Source organism: Callionymus lyra, chromosome 3 (assembly GCF_982586985.1).
Source record: "Callionymus lyra chromosome 3, fCalLyr1.hap1.1, whole genome shotgun sequence".
In the NCBI taxonomy this organism is placed as follows: domain Eukaryota; kingdom Metazoa; phylum Chordata; class Actinopteri; order Syngnathiformes; family Callionymidae; genus Callionymus; species Callionymus lyra.
The window spans coordinates 10,446,877-10,470,256 of record NC_141820.1 but is presented as its reverse complement, the minus strand read 5'-3'; the positions used below and the strand labels follow the sequence as shown (position 1 = coordinate 10,470,256).

At 36.4% G+C, this 23,380-nt stretch overlaps 2 protein-coding genes across 2 annotated transcripts; both read left to right on the top strand.

The window, feature by feature from the left end:
* Window positions 1-7,506: 7,506 nt before the first annotated feature.
* Window positions 7,507-19,342, top strand: clptm1l (CLPTM1 like). Its single transcript, XM_087786432.1, has 18 exons — window positions 7,507-7,717; window positions 9,174-9,397; window positions 9,473-9,567; window positions 11,356-11,545; window positions 11,603-11,787; window positions 11,980-12,058; window positions 13,294-13,411; window positions 13,483-13,577; window positions 14,616-14,700; window positions 15,064-15,167; window positions 15,256-15,321; window positions 15,683-15,733; window positions 16,476-16,558; window positions 16,624-16,658; window positions 16,726-16,781; window positions 18,058-18,102; window positions 18,173-18,288; window positions 18,398-19,342. Exons 2-18 carry the CDS (start codon window positions 9,233-9,235, stop codon window positions 18,480-18,482), a joined length of 1,653 nt encoding a protein of 550 aa, XP_087642558.1. The 5' UTR covers window positions 7,507-7,717; window positions 9,174-9,232; the 3' UTR covers window positions 18,483-19,342.
* A 1,022-nt stretch (window positions 19,343-20,364) lies between these two features.
* Window positions 20,365-23,095, top strand: rplp1 (ribosomal protein lateral stalk subunit P1). Its single transcript, XM_087786421.1, has 4 exons — window positions 20,365-20,574; window positions 21,550-21,624; window positions 22,781-22,895; window positions 22,976-23,095. The coding sequence occupies exons 1-4, from the start codon at window positions 20,503-20,505 to the stop codon at window positions 23,056-23,058; spliced, it is 345 nt and encodes a 114-aa protein (XP_087642547.1). The 5' UTR covers window positions 20,365-20,502; the 3' UTR covers window positions 23,059-23,095.
* The last annotated feature ends 285 nt before the right edge of the window (window positions 23,096-23,380 follow it).

Genomic DNA, 23,380 nt, shown 5'->3' with positions numbered 1-23,380 from the left:
GTTTAAGCGCTTTTTGACCATGGTCCAGAAAAGCGCTCTAAAAATATTACTTACTTACTACGCACTTTCCTCTTGGTCATTAATAAAGTATTGCTAAAGAGATTGAGCTTTCTTTTCATGTCTTTATCCTGACAGTGGACGAGTTACACCGGACTGTGACTAGTTTCCTGGTACTAGTTTCCTTTAGTAAAATAAATCAAAAGCATACATTCTTTAACCTCCTTTAGTGTTATCGGGACGGTACGTGTTGGCCAGAAAAACCCAAAAATACAAGCACTCGGATAGGAGCCGGAGTAGGTTGGAAGTCGGGAAAAGTGAGGTGTTATTTCTGGAACTGTATGAGGTGAATTACAAGTAGGTCAGCAAGTCTCTCCGGAGTGATGGGAGAAAAAGGTGGCAGCAATTGGAAATGTGCGGACAGGGACACAGTCATTCCATTTGGGAGGTCATTTGAAAATTGAGAGCTGAGTAGCCTTGTCCTCGCACCAGACCCGACTCTCTCTCTCTCTCTCTTTCTGTCTGTCGCTCTCTCTCTCTCTCCGTCTGTCACTCTCTCTCTTCCTCGCACTAACTCGTCTTCTCTCACCTTTGCTCCGCCTCACTCCCTACAGAGTGATGGATTTTGATGGAGACACACAGGGTGGTGATTACGGATCATCAGGGAGTGTGAAGACAGACAAATGGAAACAGAGAAAGAGCCAATTGCAGGCCTCGGAATTCTAGTTGTGCTTTTTTTTTTTTTTTTGGTTTCTGGGTTTTTTAAGCTGGAGCTGTTGTGCCACTGAGTGGTCCAGACCCTGAAGTGCGTCACAGTCCCCGGAATATTGATGCGTATATTCAACTGTACATGTGACACAAACATACTTCCATCAATAAGAAAAAGTCTATTAACATTAAATTAAAAGTATTTAAATTAACCGACAAAACTGACCTTTCCCAAAATGGACTTATAATCCTTTTGTACTTATTCCGGTTGTACTTATTGACTTTGATACACAACACCCACTTGTCAAAATGTTTAAGTAAGATTTTGCTACGAAGCTGCACCACGAATAGTCCAAAGTATGACTCTGGAATGATCAGTAGTATTACTCCATGATGCTCCGTGGTATTATAACATAATATTCCGTAGTATTGCTCTGCATGGCTCTACAGAACGCTATGGTATTACTCCATTTGGTTTTGTAGTATAACTTTGCGTGGCTCTGTAGTATTCCTCTGTGACACACCGTACTATTACTCTGTGAGGTTCCATAGTATTTCTCCGTGATGCTGGATAGTTTTTCTCTTTGATGCTACCTAGTATTACTCTGTGAGGCCCCATAGTATTAATCTGCGAGGCTCTGTATTATTTCTCTGTGAGTTCCTGTAGTATTACTAAGCGTGGCTTCTTCGTATTACTCTGCACGGCTCTGTAGTACTTCTCTGTGATGTACTGTATTATTACTCCGTGAGGCTCCATAGTATTAATATGCGTGGCTTCTTAGTATTACTGTGCGTGGCTCTGTAGTACTTCTCTGTGATGCAACGTAGTATTACTCTGTGAGGCCCCATAGTATTAATCTGCAAGGCTCTGTATTATTTCTCTGTGAGTTCCTGTAGTATTACTAAGCGTGGCTTCTTCGTATTACAATGCACGGCTCTGTAGTACTTCTCTGTGATGTACCGTATTATTACTCTGTGAGGCTCCATAGTATTAATCTGCGAGGGTCAGCATTATTACTGTGAGAGTTCCCGTAGTATTACTCAGCGTGGCTTCTAAGGATTACTTTGTGAGGCTCTGCGGTATTTTTCTGGCTTCTTGACGCACAGTAGTTATACTATGGCAAAACTGCAATTTTGCCATAGTATTACTTTGCACTGTCTCGTGGTATAACTACACTAGACTTTAAAGTATTTCTCCAAGAAGCTCTGTAGTAATAAGATGCGATGTGCAATAGTATTAAACTGAAAGACTACGTTGTATTACTCCACGATGTGCTGTAGTACCGGTTATACTCCATAGTGTTACTCTAAAAGGCTTCTCAGTATTGCAATCCCTACTTTAAATCTGCTCGAGTGAAAATGGAAAGCAGAAGGTAATTCAGTAGATAAAGTATCCAGGTGTTTTCTCGTGACACGAGGCTAATGCTACCTAGCGTAATTGGCCATGATAAATTTCTGTTTTAAAAGCCGCGGAGAGTAAAACGAAAATACCAGGGAAGCTTTTAAAAGCCCACGACGGACATCTCTGGTCCCACTGTAGCAGCGAGACTCGCCCGAGGACCCATGTCTAGCTTCTCTGGCACTCGGAGAGAGAAAAAAAAAATCAGCAATTTAGCTAATGTATGTGATGTGGGGTTTCCTGAGGGAAGGGAACAAGTACATCACTGTGGGATGGGATGGGCTGAGCTCGTTTAATCACGTTTGACAAGTAAATGGGCGTTGAATGCATCAGGGAAAGTTTTGCCCTTCTGCTGGTCATATATTTGAGGCGGTGCCATTTTTCAACTCGTTTTATTCATCTCTGGGACGCGGAGTTCTGCCCAAGAAAACTGCCACACGTTGAGTTTTACTTTCGGAAAAAAAACTGATACACTTTGTGTTTATTTAAAGCAGGTTACCTCATTTTTGTTTTTTCCAGATTTTATTGGATTTAAACATGTCACCATTAGTCGATTAAAAGTCATTTCCCACACGATTTATGACTTGTTCTTGTCAATAGTGATCTAAACGTAAACCATTATTAACTTATTAACTGAAACCCATTTTCTAGAGCTGTAGCGATACACTAAACTCAAGATACGATTCATTACGATATATATTCAGCTCCCGGTGCGATATATTTTGATACACATAGTTTTCGTTTTAGGGTACACGTAATCATAGTGACATCTTATGATTGTTCCACTCGGAGAGACACAATATGTCAAAACATCAGGTTTAAAAGGTGCTGGAGTCGACCGTATCCTCTCGTCCTCAGTCCTCGCTGGGATCTTACGGGATTTCATTGTTCCTTTAACGGCAGAGGACATGATGACATGCTGTCATCTAGTGGTTGGAATTTTAACTGCAACACAAAAATTAACAAACGCTATGAATGATTGCATCTTGATTGTAAATTAAAACTTTTTTTTACTTTACACACACTTTATTGAACTATAAACCATATAAGAACTATCATAAAAGTTCAATATGATTTTGAAACCCCCCCAAAACAATGATATAATTTATTTTAATAAAAATTGATACATTGCCGTTGAATATGGATACAGGCTTGTGAAAAAATATTATAAACAATATAAATAACAATGATATAAACAAATATGTTTAATTATAATCATATAATCATTTATGCTTCTTTTTTTCATCTTTTTAACAACCATAATTAAATACAACAAAAGCTGTGAAAAAAAGATAAAAGGAAATAATAATAAGTTACATGATTAAGAATATAAATAAATATATATTTTTGAAAAACACAAACATTAAGAAAACCCTGGACTGAAGCCATTAAAACAGTTATTGACCCCTTCAATTATAAATACATTCAAGTTTAAATATATATGTATACTTGCTCTTTTGATCGATAGTCAGTTGTTGTTTTTTTCTGGTAGCTTGAAAAAGCAGTCGAAGTACTAGGGTAATAATTGAAATGAATGAAACTGCCGTCTCCGAACTAATACTACGACTACATTTATGGTCAACCAGGCAAAGATGCAAAACTAAAACGTGAAAAATGTTTTCCTCTTGAATTTTGAAAGTACATCAAATACATTCAGAAGTACTAGAGTAGCTTTAAAAAAAAAAAACAATCTCAGTTCTAGGGTAATAATTGAAATGAATGAAACTGCCGTCTCCGAACTAATACTACTACTACATTTATGGTCAACCAGGCAAAGATGCAAAATACAAAATTTGAATTTTTTTTTCTCCTTGTTGTTTCATATGTACATCAGAGACATTCAAAAGTACTTTTGTAGCTTGAAAAAGCAGTCTCAGTTCTAGGGTAATACTTTAAATGAATGAAACTGCCGTCTCCAAACTACTCCTACTACTACTTTTATGGTCAACCAGGCAAAGATGCAAAATATAAAATGTGAATTTTTTTTTCCTCTTGCTGTTTTATAAGTACATCAAAGACATTCAGAAGTATTCCGCATTATCATGTAGTATCAACAAAATTACCACAAGTTTGATATACATATGGCAGAAATATAGAAATATAGAATAGAAATATTGAGATTTGATATTTCTATTGATAGTCATAAAGTTTCAACAAACTTTTCATGGGCGACAATCCAGGAACAAAAACTTTAAAAGTGGAATTGTTGTCGTCTGCCAAATAATTGACACCAAGAGATCCTGCCGGTCGTAAATGTTTCTGCTAAAGAGCCAAACAGGGTCACAGTTTGAAGAAGTCGGGAAATAACTCGGATGATTTATGAACTCATTCTCTCTTGGGAATGACGCTCGGCTCGAGTGAATTTAGAATCAAGGTTTTTTTATATTCCGATGGTCTTGTTTTTAGGTCGACTGTAGTGGTTCAAGAGACATGAATACACTATTAAAAACCTCAAAGAGAGGCAAGGACCCGATTAAAATGGAGGTCAGTGCTGTTGTTCGACCACATCGGACCGATAAATGTCTGATGATGAAGAGGAAAGAAGAATTATTCAGGGACACCGAACGTGTCATTCAGCACTTTTTTTTTTTTTGGAGCTAATGAGATACGAAATAAACAATTTCAAAGCCAGATTTTTTCGTCTAAATGACAGGACTTGTTGAATTTTTAGCCTCAGGTTATGCAAAAGCAACTTGACACGGATGTTAAATCACTTCAGCCGCGGGCGAATCAAATCTTCATGAGACCTCTTTTTTGACGCATTCATCAGTCTGGCTCCGTCAGAGTAAAGGTCGTCCCGGCTGTCCGGGGGAATGAGTGGTGTTTAAGCGCCGACGCCAAAATAAATAAAAAGACACTCGACAGTCGACCCTCGGTGCCAGATTCCCAGCCTGTGCCAGGATAAAGTTACAATTTGAACAGTTTTAAAAACTGCTGAATTATTAGAGAAACAGAACAAACAAGAGCTAGTTTCACTTTTAATACGTTCATCTTGGTTTTTAAGGCAATTTTCGTTTCTTTTCTTCATTTTTATTACATTTTTTCACAAGACAATGAAATATGACAACTCACTAGTACGGTCGACCCTCAAGTCATAAGTCACTATTCCTTACTTTCTAACTTGGTTCTTACTTTCAGATCTATTCATGGTCAGGCTCCTCCTTACATCACTGATCTGATCCAGACTTGCACCCCAGCTCGGGCTCTGAGGTCTGTGGATCAGAATCTACTTATGGTTCCACGCACACGGTTCAGGACCAGAGGAGAGAAATCTTTTCAGGCTGTTGCTCCTAAGCTTTGGAACCATCTTCTCTCTCTTTGCGCTTGATGGATCTACTGACTCCTTTAAGAAACATCTTAAGACGTTTCTATTTCTTCAGGCTTTTCCTTGATTTTCTGGAACTCCTGTGTTGTTCTCAGTATTATCTTGATCTTTAAAGTATGTACTTTATTGAATATTGTTTTGATTGTTTAAGCGCTTTGTGACCCTGGTCTAGAAAAGCGCTATAAAAATAAGAATTACTTACTTACTTACTTACTTACTAACTATTCCGGGTCAGTCTCGTTTAACAAATCATATGTCAGAGTCGACTCTTAAGTCACAAATCACAAGTACGAGTCGACTCAAGAGTCACAAATCACTATTAGTAGTAAGTAAGTAATATTTATTTATATAGCGCTTTTCGAGACCAGGGTGTCGACCCTTGAGTCGCAAATAACCACCTCGAGTCAAGTCTCGACTCACAACTCACTATTCCGTGTCAAGTGTTGATTCATAAATCACATTTTCGAGTCGACTCTGGAGTCACAAATCAATCATTTCCAGGACAATGAATTTTCGAGTCACAAATCACCAGTCATGAGTCCAAGTCTGGAGTCATAATTCACAGGTCTAAATCAAGTTTCGTGTTAGAAGTTTGTGTCAACTCTCTACTCACAAACTGAGTCGACTACCGTGTCACTAATTACTTGTACGAGTCGTCTCTCAAGTAACAAATTCTTAGTTCGAGTCACAAATCACCAGTACGAGTCAAGTCTTGAGTCACTAATCACTAGTCTAAGTCAAGTGTCGTATCAACTCACAAGTCACACATTTCTAGTCCCAGTCGACACTTAAGTCACATATCACTAGTTCGAGTCAAGTCTCAAGTAACAAATCCCGAATCTGAGTCGCATCTAGAGTCACTCATCAGTAGTCCGAGTCAAGTCTCGAATCACAAATCAAAAGTCTGAGTCGACTCTTAAGAGATAAATCCTGATTTCGAGTCACAAATCACCAGTACGAGTCAAGTCTTAAGTCAGTAATCGAGTCAGGTGTCGAGACACGAGTCCAAGTCAAGTCTCGTATCAACTCACAAGTCACAAATTCCTAGTCACATATCAATTGTCCGAGTCAAGTCTCAAGTTAACAAATCCCGAATCTGAGTCGACTCTTGAGTCACTAATCAGGAGTCCGAGTCAAGTGTCAGTCTGACTGTAAGATTGACATGGATGTTGAATCAAACTTTATTTTTCGAGCCTCATCTCAATGTTTTGCTTCTTTTATCAAACATGTCCATCAAATGTCATTTTGACAATCATTTTTGATATTGTTAATCTCTGTTCCTTATCTTATCTTAATCACAGGCATCTTACAATATTAACATGAATCTACTTCAAGGTTGAGCCGCATTAAATGACTTAAATGGGTCGGGCTTGGTTGCTAGGCCTAGAGTTTTATTTTATTTAATACTATTAAATATGTTTTCTTTTCATTTAATTATTATTAAATTTTTCCACTTGAATATAATTTGTATTCTTTTTTTTATTGTAATTTCTTCATCTAATGTTATTTATAAGAGAAATGATCTCCCTTAACGTGTGCAGATTATTAATAGTTGAGCTGCACTTATGTCTGACTAATACTGGTTGAATTTATCGCATTAATTCTTGCCACATTCGGTAATTTTGAGTAGTGACAGTAGTTCCCAAAAATATTAAACTTACACTTTATATTAATAAACAACAATTAGTTACAATATATTTACTGTCAAAGAACAACTTTGTTTGGACATTGCTGTGCGGAAAACAATACAATGCAAACAAAATAAAAGTTGAATTAAAGCACAGTCATATTAATGAAAAATATTAATATATAATAAATAGATACAAAATAAAAGAACATTAATACATAACATTTAAATAAACTTTTTTTTTTAAGACATACATTAGTCATTTTTTAAATAACAAAACAATAATACAAATATAATAAAAACAATAATCGTAATTGTACTTTTTTAAAAATCAAACAGACAAGTGGTGCAATAATTTATTTTATTTAAAAATATCGATATTTACTGACACGTATAATTAGAGATGCACTCTCGCGAGATTCTCGCAGCCAGATCTCGTTTCATCCATAAACCAGGAAGTGAAAGGCGGAATTTCCTCACATCGTCTTGTTGCTGAAATACATTCTTTTTTATCGCTGGATAAAAAAAAATGGCGAGGACTTAGTTGAGTGAATTGTTCGCTTGAATCCCGAAATAAAACACGATGCATGCTGTGACTGACACTTCCGCAGACTTCTGACAGCCAATGGTTCATCCGAGATTTGCTTCTGATAAACAACCGGTGAGTTACTAGACAATTGTTCTCTATTTTAATGTGTTTAAAATGACACATAAACATTGTGACAACCTTGAGTTGGTTTACAAGTGCTATAGTTTATAAACATGTGTTAGACTGGCACGTTTAAAACAAACAATTGTTACACGTTCCTTCGATAATAATACGTATAATACATGTATTACAGTAGTTATCATATTTATATCGTCATGTTTAAATGTAAACTTGCATATAGACAAATGTAATCCAGGATAGTCTCTATCATAGACATATGAGGGTGTTTTGAATTCAGATCTGATGGATTACTGTTCGTGGTGAGCCATAAATCTCATAAGTGCAGTGAGTTTGGGTTCAAAAGCCAGAACCTTAAGCGTGGATTTCCGTGTAAATATTAAGTCAACAACTTACAACTTATGTACATTTACAGTAATGTGTTCTGAATATAAAGATATCAAAGAGAGGAGTGTGATAGAGATGTAGATAAAGATGATACTTTCATCCTTTCCACCTTAAGGGAGTTTTGAAAATAAGTATAATAATACATACATTTATGTATAAAAAGATACCCTTTTTTTTAGGGTACAGGGTGTAAGAAATTATTAATATTTATATAAATGGTTCTGGTGTTTTATAAAAAAAAAAGATTATACAGTCGATATTCAACTGCACTGTATCGTTTTTTTGTTTCTTTTTTACATGATGTTGCAATGAATGGTGTATAAAATAAAATAAGTCGATTTTATTTATTTATAAATATTTTTAAATTTACAATAAACTCGTAAATATTCAGGCGTTCGTTCATTTTTGTGTTGCAATTAAACTCCCAGCAGTCTTTACGCCATTAAAGGAACAATTAAGTCTTACGAGATGCCACTACTGAGGACGAGAGGATACAGTTGACTCCATCGGCTTCTAATGCTTATATTTGGACATATTTTGGTTCCAAAACAAATGAAAGCAGTTACGACTTTGTCTCTAAATTCTGCAACAGCTGAGTAAAGTACTCGACAAAAAATATATATCCTTGATACTAAAGTATCACAATATATTGTATTGTAAAAAAGTATAATATCGCCATATTCTTGCCAATACACACCCCTCCTAATGTTTTAAATTTTGCTTTAATTATTAAATTATATCATTTCATTACTTAAAAACCTTCTAGTATTTACGTGTATATTTATTATATAAATACTATTAAAGCTTTTATTTAATATGTTCAATGTGTTTTGGGCATTTCACTCTCAGGTAAATATTGAGTTATTTAATATTTGTAGTAACGTTTCATTATTTTTCTTCCCTTGTTTGTTAACTTTGACAACCTGTTGTTGTCATAGATGAGCAAACCTGTAGAATATGTTGACTTAACTGAAGGTCAAAGAGATAAATCTGCAGGTATGGAGGTGACAAGCTCGTGTCAACAGGTCAACGGCTTCATCCCGAGTCTTTTACTTCCCTGCAGACTCATGGCTCAGCTTCCCGTCAACCTGATGTGAGACGACGACCCCGAAGGCTGCAACCATGTTTCTGAAAACGTCGTTCACCACGCTCGTGGTCGGGGTGTTCGTGGTGTACGTGCTGCACACCTGCTGGGTGATGTACGGCATCGTCTACACCAAACCGTGCGACGACCCCAAGAGCGATACTTGCATCACGCCTTTCTTGGCGGCGAACCCCAAATTACAAGTGAGTTTTCCATGCAATATATCTAGTGATCCAACACAGTCATTTGTTTACGATGCATGTCCTCCTCCTCACCAGCTGAGCGTCTACAGCTCGGTGCAGCCCAAAGCAGAGGGAGGACACACTCTGATCCACAGAGAGCAGAACTTTGACATCGACGATAAATTTGAGAGGTTTGTGACACTATAATACGCAAAGGTTTTATCTCTGCTTTTCACTGTACTTTTCCTCTACACTGTTATAATACTGTAAGTCTTAACAGAATTACGTAATCGCGCACTTTGAAATGATGTATAATGATTAAAAAAAATACTTTTAAGTCTCAAACAAGATTAGGCTTTATTCAATTCTGTACTCGCTTCTTCAACATTTATTTGGGCAAAGATAAATTTCTTGAGGAAAACATTAGCTAGTAGTGATGAATTGATGAGGCTTCATAAAACAGTTGATGAGGTATCATGATACAGTGTCTTCCTTTTTAAAAGACCACTATATCTTTACTTCAACTGTAAAGTGTCTTGAGATAACTTTGTTATGATAAAACACTTTAAATAAAATTGAATTGAAATTGAATTATATAAAAATGAGGAAACTGTATCATGATACTTCATTAGCTGTTTCATGAGGGTTCATTGACACATCACTACCAATATATACACATTTATAAAGAATTAAAATATAAAACGTATATGTAAAAAATAAAAAATAACATGTATTTTTTCTATTATTGACACATATGTTTGACTCAAAAATGTTATATTTAATCCTCCTCAAAGAGTTATCTTGTGATGTTTGTTTTTGCCTTTTCTTTCCAACAATACCTGAAGTACAGCAGTCTTCTGTTTATCACGGGAGTTTGCATTTTGGGCCACTGGGTCACCTTGACCCAGAGATAATACAAGGGTTCATAAACGTTCACATAGTTTAAACACTTGTTTTAACAACATTAAATCTGTATCTATAAAGGACACTTGAGATATTTCTGGGCTCAAATTGACCGCCATGAACTGATCCGAGTCTCGACCAAGATCATGTTTCCTTTTTTGTACATATTCTTCCGCAGTGTCCAAAAAGGCAGAAAACAGTCATGTGCTTCCTGAATTATTAGTGTGTTAGTTTAAGTATTATTTAAACTAAGTTACAGCTCTGTAGCTCAAATATTGATCAAGTTACAATCTTTTAAAAGTCGCAAGTCCTCCAAAGAAATGTTGCCTTCTTTTACCTCCTACCAGCTTCTGCGTCATTTTTACGAATTTGTCGTGATCGGCCAAAAAAATGGTGCTAAATTGTGGATTGAGAATTGTGTTTTTCTTTTGAAATATCTTTTGCTGTTTTGTATTTAATAAAATCCCCAGACAACACCGGGTACTAGTTAGTTCTTAATAAATGCGACAAGTAGATGAACAAGGTTTAAATTAACAACAAATAAACATTTATTTGAACCTGCAAACCCAGCCTTGAATATGAGGAGTCATCCCTTTTAAAAACCCTCTCAGTAATGGTGACCTGAGGAGCTTTCATAATGCTTTGCCGCCCAGCAAACCAATCAGAGCTGTCAACGACTTTTGACACATTATTGTAGCGACCAATCTGCCCTCACTCAATAGAGCAGTGTGTAGAAAGGCATCATGGGAGTTCACTGTGTTGTAGACAATTGCAGTAATTAATAAGTAAGTGATATTTATAGAGCGCTTTTCCAGACCAGGGTCACAAAGCGCTTAAACTATCAAAATGATACCCAATAAAATAAATAGATAACATCGAGAACAACACAGGAGTCTCAGAAAATCAGGGGAAAAGCCTGCAGGAATAAAAATGTTTCAAGTTTATCTTCTGTTCAAATAAATCACATGGTTTTTACACTGTTTTATAATAAGAAGTAGCTTTTGCTGACTGCAAACAAAAGAAAGAAAAGAGTTTTGTCAATTAAACATTTGAATGTTTTTCCTTCTCCTCCTCAGGATTATCAACGTCTCCCTCCCCAAGAAGACCCGTAACAACGGAACCCTCTACGCAATCATCTTCCTCCATCAAGCCGGGGTCACGCCCTGGCAGGACTCGCGTCAGGTCCACATGGTGGCCCAACTCACCACCTACATGGTTCCCAAGCTTCCCGAGATCTCCCTGATTTCCGGAGACGAGAAGTCTGAGGTCGGATTCTTCGCCCCGTCGGCGGTTTTATTTACTAAAGAAACTGTTTTCAAACAGGGCGATGAAGACGCTCAGCCGAAGAAAAGTGATGTGAAGTCGAAGGCGTCCAGCGGAGCAGGAGCCAGCAGTCCGGATCACCCGGTCTCACACTGGCGCACCCGACTGACCCTCAACGTCGTCGGGGATCACTTCGTGTTCGACAAAGCACACTTGCCGGGCGACGTGCACAGATACCTCAGAGTGTAAGATGAACTCGCCTTCACTTTTGTAGAAGCAATTTGTAACCATTCTTATCTTTTAATGGAATGGATGTATTTTATCACGGTTCCAATAACTATCCATGTGTACTATTAGTGTCAAGAAGGGTGTATTTTTTATTGTTTTAGTTTTTGTTTTAAACATTCCACACCAATAATCTCCATCACTTGTTTCAGATATCAAAATGGAAAGAAGATGGTTTACCTACCTCTGCTGTTCGTCGACGAGCTCAGCAACCGGGTCAAGGATCTTGTGGTACGTCTTAAATAAATGAAGAAAACACAGATTTCACTTTACAGGAAATGTTAAAAAGTGGACAAGGAATCAGAGATTCAAATAACTTCTGTAAATCCATCTGGATCTAGTAAAGTTTGAAAGGATTTCTCATTTACTCGTATGGCTTTTAATCGCAACTCTTCTGACTTCATCCCTGAATATATTTTTAATATTGTTGCATCAAACACAGTTCCTGAATCATAGATTTGGTTTTATCGATTTTATTTTATTTTATTTTACTTTTATTTTACTCTATCAAGTCTAATAAAACAAGGTCTTTAGTGTAGGTATGTGTCATTTCAATACTTTTCTACCCTAGTTTGATTCAGTTTTGATCATTGTAAAGCAACATATATGTAGGATTTATAAAACATATAAAAGTGATTTTTCCTTCATATTATTCTCTCGGTATTTATTTGTTGTTAAGCTTTGATTTTTGCATTTTATCCTGTTTTATATTTACAACTTTATTGACGCTACACAGAAAAGAGGCTTGTGAAGGTCCAGCTGATTGGACCAGACAGTTTACTAGTTACTTTTTCATAAGCTCAGTGCATTGAGTCGGAGCACAACAAGATTTAATTGGATCAGGCAGCTGTCAATCAGAACAGCTGATTCTGTGTTTGGAAGATTATCAATGTTGTGATCACGTGAATTATGCTTCATCAGTCATATTATGAATTAAAATCTATTTAACGTATTTTTTTAATTCACTGGACACAGTTTATTTTCGAGTCCTAACAAGAAGGATGTGTCTCGCCTTCAGTTAATAAAAAACTCTGCAGAGCGAATTCTGACCTGCTCTAGTAGAAGAACTCACATTTTGCTGATCCTCCACAAAACTCTGCATTGCCTGCCAGTTTCTTCCAGGATTCATTTTAAAAGTCTGATTCTTTTTTCAGAACTATTCATATAAATTACTTACTCACCTACCTTAATTTTATGAATCGATGAAATGGAAATTAATCCCATAGAAAAGCAAAACAGAAAATTAGTGTGAACTTTTTGCAGCCAGATGAATTGGAGAATCTTGATTAAGAAAGTGGGTTTTAGCGGGAATGTAGTCGATACCGGTCTGCTCTCCAGATCATGAATACGAAACTGGCAATAAACAAGCTCCGATTCTGGACTAGAATTATTTGGAGAAACTACATTTTCATCTACTTGATAAAAATAACGTGAAATCAAGTCACACTTTTCTTTTCTTGTCCCAGGAGATCAACAGCACCTCCACAGAACTTCCTCTGACCATCACCTACGACTCCATCTCTCTGGGTCGACTCAGGTTCTGGATCCACATGCAGGATGCCGTTTACTCGCTGCAGCAATTCGGTATTTTTTCGTCTCGGTTCAGCTCCGTTGAGGAGTTTGTGTTCAGCTCAACAGTGTTCGCTCGTGTTCAGGATTCACGGAGAAGGACGCGGACGAGATCAAAGGCATCTTCGTTGATACCAACCTGTACTTCCTGGCTCTGACCTTCTTTGTGGCAGCGTTCCATGTGAGTCTGACACCAACGTCGTCTCCACGATCACACACATTTGAACCCAGAAATGATCCTTTAAAAATAGAGCTCACTGTGAGCTGGTGAGTATCAAAGGACGCTCGAATATATCAGGTGTTGTTGGATAATATTCACAAAATTGGCTCCTAAGAATGTTTAGAAAGTAATTGAGTAAATCACTGTCACAAAGGGTCACAAAGCCCTTAAACAACAGAACAATACACTGTTGAAAATACATACACATTTAAAAGGTCAAGACACTCAGTGACAAACACAGCAGCCCCAAGATGATTAAGAAAAAGCACAAATAAATAGAAATTATATATATATTTTTCTAATATTGCTGAACTCACGATGTTCAAAATTATACAAAAAGCTTGATTTTTTTTCGAAAATATTTAAATGTATTAAAATAAAAAATATTTTGAACGTTAAAAGAAATATTCCTGTGTAAATAAAGTTTAGGAAACGTGTTAAGATAAAAAATGTTCCTTTATTGTTTCCATAGTGGGGAAATTTATGTCACAAGTTCGCTTTAGAAATATAAAAAAGATGAACTTTGGTCGCAGCAGGAGGCCGTCAACAATGAGTCTGGTTCTGCTCGAGGCTTCTGCCTTCTAGAATTACGTTTTTTCTCGCCACTTTCACTATCACTCATTGTTGATTCGCTGGGATCTGTTTTTGGTCGTTGATAATAAGACTCTTTAAATAAAGTTGAATTCGATATAAGATTAAACATACAGTGCAAATAAGAGAAAAAAGAAAAGTACAACATTATTATAACATAGTTATAGTATAAATGATATATAAACAATAATAGGAATAATAATAAACTATATATTAGTATAAATACTTTGCTCCTAGTTGTATAGTCAGGATTAAATGATACTTTAGATAAAATGAATAAATTTAAAACGACCAAATCTTCAGTCAAGTCAACAGCGTGTGTTCAAAAAAATGATGTCTTACAGGTTAAAATGTGTTTTTGTACTAATGGTTGGTCAAGTATTCATGTGCTGTTTTGTTTTTTTCCAGCTTCTCTTTGACTTCCTGGCCTTCAAGAACGACATCAGCTTCTGGAAGCAGAAGAAAAGCATGGTGGGAATGTCCAGCAAAGCAGGTGAGTCGATGCTGTTTCAACTTCCTGGTGTCAAAACTGAAGACTTATGTTAGAATCATTTTAATATCATCTTAAACCTAATGTAATTATTTATTTACTGAACTATTAACCCTTTCATGCATTTATTTTGTAAATATAAGGCTAAAGACAATCTATTCTTATTTTGTATCTCTCAATTAAATAACTTTAACTATATTTCCCTCTTCTTTCTCTCATTATTTTGGAAAAAAAAACTTTATTTATTTGACATGTATTTATATAAACAGCAAGTTAATTCACATTCGACTTCAGTGACATCTGTAAATGTTACGTTACTGCTTCAGTGTCGCAGTAAAGTGCATATATTTGTGTTTTGTGTCCCAGTGTTGTGGCGATGTTTCAGCACCATCGTGATCTTCCTGTATCTGTTTGACGAGCAGACCAGCCTCCTGGTGCTCATCCCTGCAGGAGTCGGCACCATCATTGAGGTGGAGACGCGTTTGTAGCTCTATATAAAGGTGTTTTACTGGTGCGTCCGTGGATGTTTTTTCTTATAGTTTGTGATATTTGTTTCAGGTGTGGAAGGTGAAGAAGGCGTTTAAGATCCAGGTGTCTTGGAAAACAGGAAAGCCGACACTCGTGGTGGGTGAAGCTGTTTGCTGGTGGTTGTTGTCGCTTCAAATGTCCTTATTTTACTGCTCGATTTTTAATTTTAAATAAATGTTTTAATGGTCTGAAGATGAAGCTTCATGAAATATTGTCTTGTTTGTGTCGCTCAGTAGGTGGCGCTCTAAACATTACAGGAGGTTTCAGTAGAATAACCGTTTAAAGCATTATAGAGCTGAAAGTGACATCTAGTGGACTCGGGAAATAAAGACACTGTTTCATGAAGCTTCGCTAATTATTTGATGAGTTGTTTTAGTGTTTGTTTTTAAATAATGAATGAAAGACAACAAGTGTTTTCTCTTCTTCTGCTCGAGTGATTGATTTTCTTCTTTTTCAGTTCGGCAAATTAGACGAATCGGAGAGAAGAACCGAAGAGTACGACACTTTGGTAAGTTACACACACACACTCTTGCACTCACACTCACATTCACATGCACACAAACACACACACACACAATTGTAGTCGTACAACTATCTTGACACAACACCACAAATGTAGAGATGCTTTCAGACAAACCTTTGTACAAATCTTATAAACACAGGGATTTTTAAAAAAATAACACACACACAAATAATGACACGCAAACACAAATAATGACACACACACAGATAGCTGTTGATATACACTTGGGATTACACAACTACACAAATCTTAGGAGATGATTATGGAAACTCCTGCACACATCATATAAATGTACACACACACACACACACACAGATAATGACAAACACACAAATAATCACACGCATGCATAGATAATGTCACACACGCACACAAATAATCACACACTCAAATATATATATTTTTTAATTTGTGTAGTTGTGTCCTCAAAGTTTTATATGAAATATATACTTTGATGACACATCTACACAATTGAACAGAGATAATAATCATATCATACAAACACAAACAAGGATAATGATGACACACACTCACAGTAACTGTGTAAATATGACACAAATGTATGGAAATAATAATACACACACACAGATATTGTTAAAATAATGCGAAGACACGACACACCGATGCTTATGAACAAACCTTTGCAAACATGCTATAGACACAAACATATATAATGACACACACATCTTTTGTTTGTTTTGACTGCGATCCTTGTGTGCGTGTGCAGGCCATGAAGTATCTATCCTACCTCCTCTACCCGTTGTGTATCGGTGGAGCTCTGTATGCGCTGATCTTCCTGCGCTACAAGAGGTACACACGTCGTTGTGATGACGGTTACACACTTTGATGGTCTAACATGTTTCTCTGTGCCTCAGCTGGTACTCGTGGTTGATCAACAGTCTAGTCAACGGTAACCGATCACTCTTTCTTTAGATCAATAGTTACATTTCTGAGGCGATAACTTGTCAATCCTGCAGGTGTTTACGCCTTCGGCTTCCTGTTCATGCTGCCGCAGCTGTTCGTCAACTACAAGGTCTGGTCAACCCGACTTTATTATCCTTTGTATTTATAATAATTGGCAAAAAAGTAAATAGATAGGTTTACTTTATTAATCCCTCTGGAGAATAATTGGGTTTCCACTTTGTTACAGCAAGTTTAGTTAAAAACAAGAACAAAGTGCAAACAAAAAAACAAACAAAAAAACAAAGTTCAAGTATGAAGAACAGAGATAAAAATAAATAATGCAAAGAAAAGGATGCAGGAATAAAGGATACAAAGTGTTAATCAGTGACGTGCGGTCAGGGGAGGCAGGTGAGGCAGTGCCTCACCTCTCATTGCGCAATCCATCACAAACTGAGTTGATACATGCGATTGACGTGCGCTGGTTGCCAGTATCTCTGAACCACATCAATATAAAGCTCACAGATACTTTTATTTGCCTTGATTTTCCACAGAGATGCATTTAACCATTTAAAGTTTAATCTGATCGGAAATACAACCGCAGTGAAAAAGGCAAAGTTTGAGGCACATGCTAATGAGCCTCCACAAGCTACATAACATTTTATCTTGCCCTTTAAAATATATACTTTATTGAGTATTGTTTTGATTGTTCAAGCGCTTTGTGACCCTGGTCTGGAAAAGCGCTATATAAAGAAAAATTACTTACTTACTTACTTACATCTCCATTGAGGCGGAGAAACTTTTACAACTAAAGTAAATAAGGTTTTACAACAAGGTAACAGAGGTTTGTGTGTCGAAGGAAAAACGCATGGACTTTATCTACAGATCAAATTAAGACCAGTAATGGTTTTAACCTCAATCGTATAAAAAATTGATTATACTAAGAAAAATACAATACAATATTGAAAAACTACATTTTGGCCTTAAATAAAATATTTACGTTGTACCACATGTAGTGACGTCATGCTGCCAGTAGATGGCGTTGTTCCATCGCCTCTTGTCTTCCAACTTTTAAAGCGATTAGGAAAAAAAATCGACAATTTCGCCAAAAATATACTTAAAAGAATGATTTTAGAAGTGTCAATATTGTACACGTTTTACTTGTTTGCTGTTCTTCACATATTTAATTTAATACCAATTAATTGTATCAATTATTTAATTGTATATATATTTGTTTCTTGATTTAATGTGATTTTATTTTATTCATCTCATTGATTTATATATATTTGATTCATCTTATCCTTCACCATCAACACCAGGAGATAATCCTGTGTTAACAACACTGACGATAAACATGATTCTGATGGTGTATGTTTTGTGTTTATATTTTATTATTGATCTTTTCACAGTTCAAATCTGTGGCTCATCTTCCCTGGAAGGCTTTCATGTACAAGGTAAACACACGTTTGAATCTGTGCAGCTTTAGTTTATTTAATATAAATGTATTTATTGATTGTGTCTCAGGCGTTTAACACGTTCATCGACGACGTGTTCGCCTTCATCATCACCATGCCGACCTCACACAGACTGGCCTGCTTCAGGGACGACGTCGTCTTTCTCGTCTATCTCTACCAGAGATGGTGAGCGTGCACACACACACACACACACACACACACACGCACACACACACACGCACACGCACACACACAAATATAAATTAATATTTGTTAATAAACACTTTCCATCCAGGCTATATCCCGTGGACAAGACGCGAGTCAACGAATATGGAATCTCTTACGATGAAAAACCCAAAAAGAAGGCTCACAAAGAGTGACGAGGAACGACACGTTGACTGACGGGGGGGGCTGACCTTTGACCTCCGTCCTTCGCCTCCAGGTTAATAAACCATGTGGATGATCAAGTTTTGATAACTTTGAATGCTTCATTATCAGAGATGAAAATGTTCACTTTTGTTTTACTTTATTTTACTGACCAAACCAGCACATTCCCCTAATGGTGCAAATTTTGTTTCATTCGTGCAATTAATTTTTTTGGCATTAAATTCAGTTTTTATTATTTAAGGGAGTTTTATTGTGATAAAAGTTTTATGTTTAGACAAACGTCAAACTGTATTCTTTTTTTTTATTATTATTTCGGCACATCCAGCTGCTGATATTCTTACCCACTAGTTTCTTAATTAAAAAAAACATTTTTTAATCAAATTTTGTGAACGAAAAAAAAGAAATATTCAAGTTGACTTGAGAGACACAGACGTGTTCTTCACGTGTTGATGCAAGAAATGATTCCAGATTTGAACGTAAACATTAAACTGTTTTTTCTTCATTTATTCCATTGTTTAAAGGAAGGAACCCAAGTGGGTTGAAACAAAAATCGAAGCTAAACCTCGAGCTGTTTGTCAAGTTGTGGTTGTTTTTTACATATTCTTGGGGTGAAGTTGAACTATGGTGCCAAATGTTGGGGCTGATTTTGAGACTTGATGTTTAGTCGGAACATTCATTAAAAGTATTCGATCTCCTTCCACATGTGAATAATTGTTTTGATAACTGTTCATGTGACGAACACATCGTGAAGGAAGAAGAGATGTGAAGAGATGTGCCTGAGAAGCTGCCTTGAAACCTTTTTTTCACCGTTTGTCTCTTGAATGGATATGAAATAAAACGACAAAATACTGAACTTGTTCGTTTTCTTTAATCTTCCACATCGTCTCCATGTGAGGCAGCGACGTGATCTCGTCCCATTGTTTGAAAACACAAAATAAATAAAAAAACGTTGATAAATTCAGTCATTAGATCATTTTGTATTTAAAGAAATTAAAAATATATATTGTACAGGAAGTACCAAGACTGAAAAGACACGTTGGACCGACAGTACAAAAAATATTGAATAGAAAACGTTGCTAAAATTCACCCAAAAAGGATCAATAGATAATAAATTACTCAGGAAAACAAAGTATTTGACCAAATAAATTGGAACAAAAAAAAAGCAGAAAATTAATTGGTATGCAAAACAAAAAAACGGTTTGTGTAAAATAAAAATATTAGCAATAAAGCAGGTAATAAATTGGCACAAAAAAGTCTAAGAAAATAAAGTATCGCAAAAAACGGAAAAATAATTAGCATTAATCACAGAAAAATGTGTCAAAACGCTCAAGAATAATAAAAAAAAGAAAATATTTCCCCCAAAAAATACAACGAAATAGAAAAAGATTTTCACAAAAAAGCTGAAAAGTTTTGGCAAGAAAAGCATATAAGAAAACCGACAAATAATTAGCAAGGAAAACAGAAATAAGCACAAGAATAAAGGAAATAATTAGCATGTAAAATTGGGGGGTAAACATATAAGTATTAATAACGGAAACATAATTGCACAAAAAAAAGAAGACAAGAGTAAAATATTCACAAAAAATATTACTATGAAACTTTTTATTTAAAAAAAATGAACTATATTAGCACAAAAAACGATGATAATTAGAAAAATTGTACGAAAACAAACTTATTTTACTTAGAAAGACAAATAAAAATACCGCGAAAAATTCGGCACAATAGACTTACATCCGTATAATTTATGTAAAGCTTAAACGTTTTATATAAACGATTTTAAAAAAAATGTATATATCAGCGTTAATGCGACGTGTGCGTCATGACGTCACGCCACATACTGACGTTGGCTATAAATACCAAAGTCCCGCCTCTTTCTTTCCCTTTCCCGCTGTAAAGCAAGCTAACGTGCCTAAGGTGCTCGGTTCTTCATCTGAAGCTAAGGCCCTCAATCCGGCGACTAGCACCGTTTTTATTAGGCATCCGCCGCTACAAACATCACATCTATCCTCCACAATGGCCTCCGTATCCGAGCTCGCTTGTATTTACTCCGCTTTGATCCTCCACGACGATGAAGTCACCGTCACCGTGAGTAGACCGAGTTGTCGGTGACACACGTCATCGATATGTGTTATATGATCGATATTTGACTTGTTTCACTGTCGACTTATGTTGGGTTTAATATTTATCTTTAAATAAAGCAAGTTTTAGTTATTAATTTCACTTTATGTATCGCTATTAGTATGAAATGTAGTTTCTTTGCCGGTTAGCTTAGCATTGTTAGCTAGGCCGCACTTCGCTGACCACCCTGATAGAAGTTATTAAGTTTAAAGTTAGTGTTTGCTCTAGTTTGGTTTAACTAAATTAGTTAAGTTGTTCTCAACTGATAAACCGTAAAGTGCTAAACTGTGTTGAGCGAACGTCAACATTGTGCGACTACACATGGCGCACGTCACTTGTGTGTCACTTATATTCTTCCCCGAAGTTTCCGTTTCTCGTTAAAAGTTCCTCGAATACCGTATTCCCTACACTATATGTCGCGCTCATGTCATGGTTTGAACGGTCCTGTGACTAAAATATTACGGTAGTTTCTTTAATGTTGGTTATTTTTGACAGTGACCAACACTAGAGGGCGCTCTAGACTTAAGTTTGTCGCTACATTATTAGAGATTAATTTCAAAATAAGCACCAACATCTATACAAACAAAGATTTATTGTGTAGAATAGACTATAACCAAGGTAAAGTACTTTATTTACTATACTTGACAAAAGTATTGCAAAATGAATAACATTAGGGACAGGAAGTGTTATTTACTAGTTTATTTTGAAGCCTTTGCTATGGGGGTTTTTGCCAATATATTGACTGTTTTTGGGGTCATGGCCATGATGTTTGGGACCCTGGTCTAGATGATGAATATAAATGACTTCACAGAAAGATCATCTTAGATTTATATCTTCTAAGACTCTATAGCATGACAGAGTAAATCGATGTCCCTCAAAGGATGCAACTTGTTCTTCAGTAAAGTTTTGTCTTGAGTTTTTAAATCTTTTGTATCTTCTCAGGAGGACAAGCTGAACGCCCTCATCAAGGCTGCAGGAGTCACCGTGGAGCCCTTCTGGCCCGGTCTGTTCGCCAAGGTGGGTTCTGTTCAAATGCTCTTAAAGTTCAGTGACTGGTGTCGTCATTGCGCTGCTCTGAAGTTCTACTTCTGTGATGGTTCTGTTCACGCTAATAAATAAATCCTCATAACGTCCAAAATGTAGATTAATTCAGATCTACAAAGTATAACTAAATGGCTGTTTTTGGTTTGTAACGTTGTCTCTTAAGGCGTTACTCGTCAGTACATTCTGATATATTGTGATACTGTAGTAACAAGGATATATGTGTAGTATTGTCGAGTACTTGACTCTGGTGTTGTAGTATTTACAGACCACATGACTCTTGATGAAGTCGTAACTGATTTAATTTGTTTTGAAACCAAAATATGTCCAAACATCAGTTTTAAAAGCTGCTGGTGTCGTCACTGTATCCTCTCGTCCTCAGTTGTTGAGGGAATGTCAGAGGGTTTTATTGTTCCTTTAGTGGCTGTGGACATAATGACTGCTGCCATCTAGTGGCCGGATGTTTAATTGCAATACAAAAATGGCCAATGTGATGTCCTTTGTAAATACTAATAAAAAAATAAGTGTAGAAGTGTTTGGAGGAAGAGTCTGGTGGTACAAGACGTATCACGATACTGGGTAAATGATAAGATGCATTGTGATATTGTAGTATCAAGGATATAAGTGTAGTATTGTCGAGTACTAGACTGTCAAGAGTCATGTGGTCTGTAAATTCTGCAACACTAAAGTTGTAACTGCTTTCATTTGTTTTCAAACCAAAATTTGTTCAAACATCAGCTTTTAAAGCTGCTGGAGTCAACTGTATCCTCTCGTCCTCAGTCATCAATGTGAATATTTCCAAGTTAATTGTAAATATAAATTCAAATTTTATTATCACTTAACTGAAATATAAACCATATGATTTGAAATCCAAGAACATGTTAATTGAGAAATGAAAGATCTGATGTGAATAAAAATATTAACTTTCTTTAAATTGTATTTCTTTCTCTACGTCACTACATGATGTAGTAATACTTGAGCATGTAAAGTGTTTGACAGTTTATTTTGTACTTGTTGACTCAGTATTTCCCTGGTTTTAAATAAATGATCTGTTAAATGAAGCTTTACTAACTCGTCACTAGTTACTGGTCTCTGCTCCGCCGTTGAAGTGACTCGAGTGTTTGTGTCTCAGGCTCTGTCCAGCGTAGACATCGGTCAGTTGATCTGCAACGTTGGAGCAGGAGGTGGAGCTCCAGCTGCTGCTGCTGCAGGAGGTGCAGCTGCTCCTGCTGCAGGAGGCGCTGCAGGTAAACTACATGTTGGATGAATACACTGGTTTGTGTTGAACATGTGAAGATCTGACCTTTTTTATCTCTTGACTCCACAGCCAAGGAGGAGGTGAAGGAGGAGGCCAAGAAGGAAGAGTCTGAGGAGTCGGACGATGACATGGGCTTCGGTCTCTTCGAGTAAATTGTTTTCTTAAGAAAATAAAAAACTACAAACATGGTGACTTGAGTTGGTCTCGATTTTTATGTTTGTTTTACAAACCAACATTGTTTGATAATGTCTCAGTCGAGTATTTACTTTGTACTTTTTTGAAGATGAAGATTCAAATATTGCTGTCAACATGACTGAAGATCAAGACGATGCAAAGAAACATTTAATCCTGTTTGAAGTGATATTAAGTTCTGAACCTTCAAACATGCAAGAGATTGACACGAGTCTCTGCTGCAGATCCATGTGGAAAATAAAGTGAGGTTGAAATAAAAAGGGAAACTATTTCTCAAATTTT

Excerpts from the sequence above, each read along its gene's own strand:
- clptm1l (XM_087786432.1), top strand. The coding sequence starts at position 9,233 with ATGTTTCTGAAAACGTCGTTCACCACGCTCGTGGTCGGGGTGTTCGTG. Across the intron at positions 11,546-11,602 it reads CCGGAGACGAGAAGTCTGAG|GGCGATGAAGACGCTCAGCC; the intron begins GTCGGATTCTTC and ends GTTTTCAAACAG. Across the intron at positions 14,701-15,063 it reads GGGAATGTCCAGCAAAGCAG|TGTTGTGGCGATGTTTCAGC; the intron begins GTGAGTCGATGC and ends TTTGTGTCCCAG.
- rplp1 (XM_087786421.1), top strand. The coding sequence starts at position 20,503 with ATGGCCTCCGTATCCGAGCTCGCTTGTATTTACTCCGCTTTGATCCTC. Across the intron at positions 21,625-22,780 it reads GGCCCGGTCTGTTCGCCAAG|GCTCTGTCCAGCGTAGACAT; the intron begins GTGGGTTCTGTT and ends TTTGTGTCTCAG. Across the intron at positions 22,896-22,975 it reads TGCTGCAGGAGGCGCTGCAG|CCAAGGAGGAGGTGAAGGAG; the intron begins GTAAACTACATG and ends TTGACTCCACAG.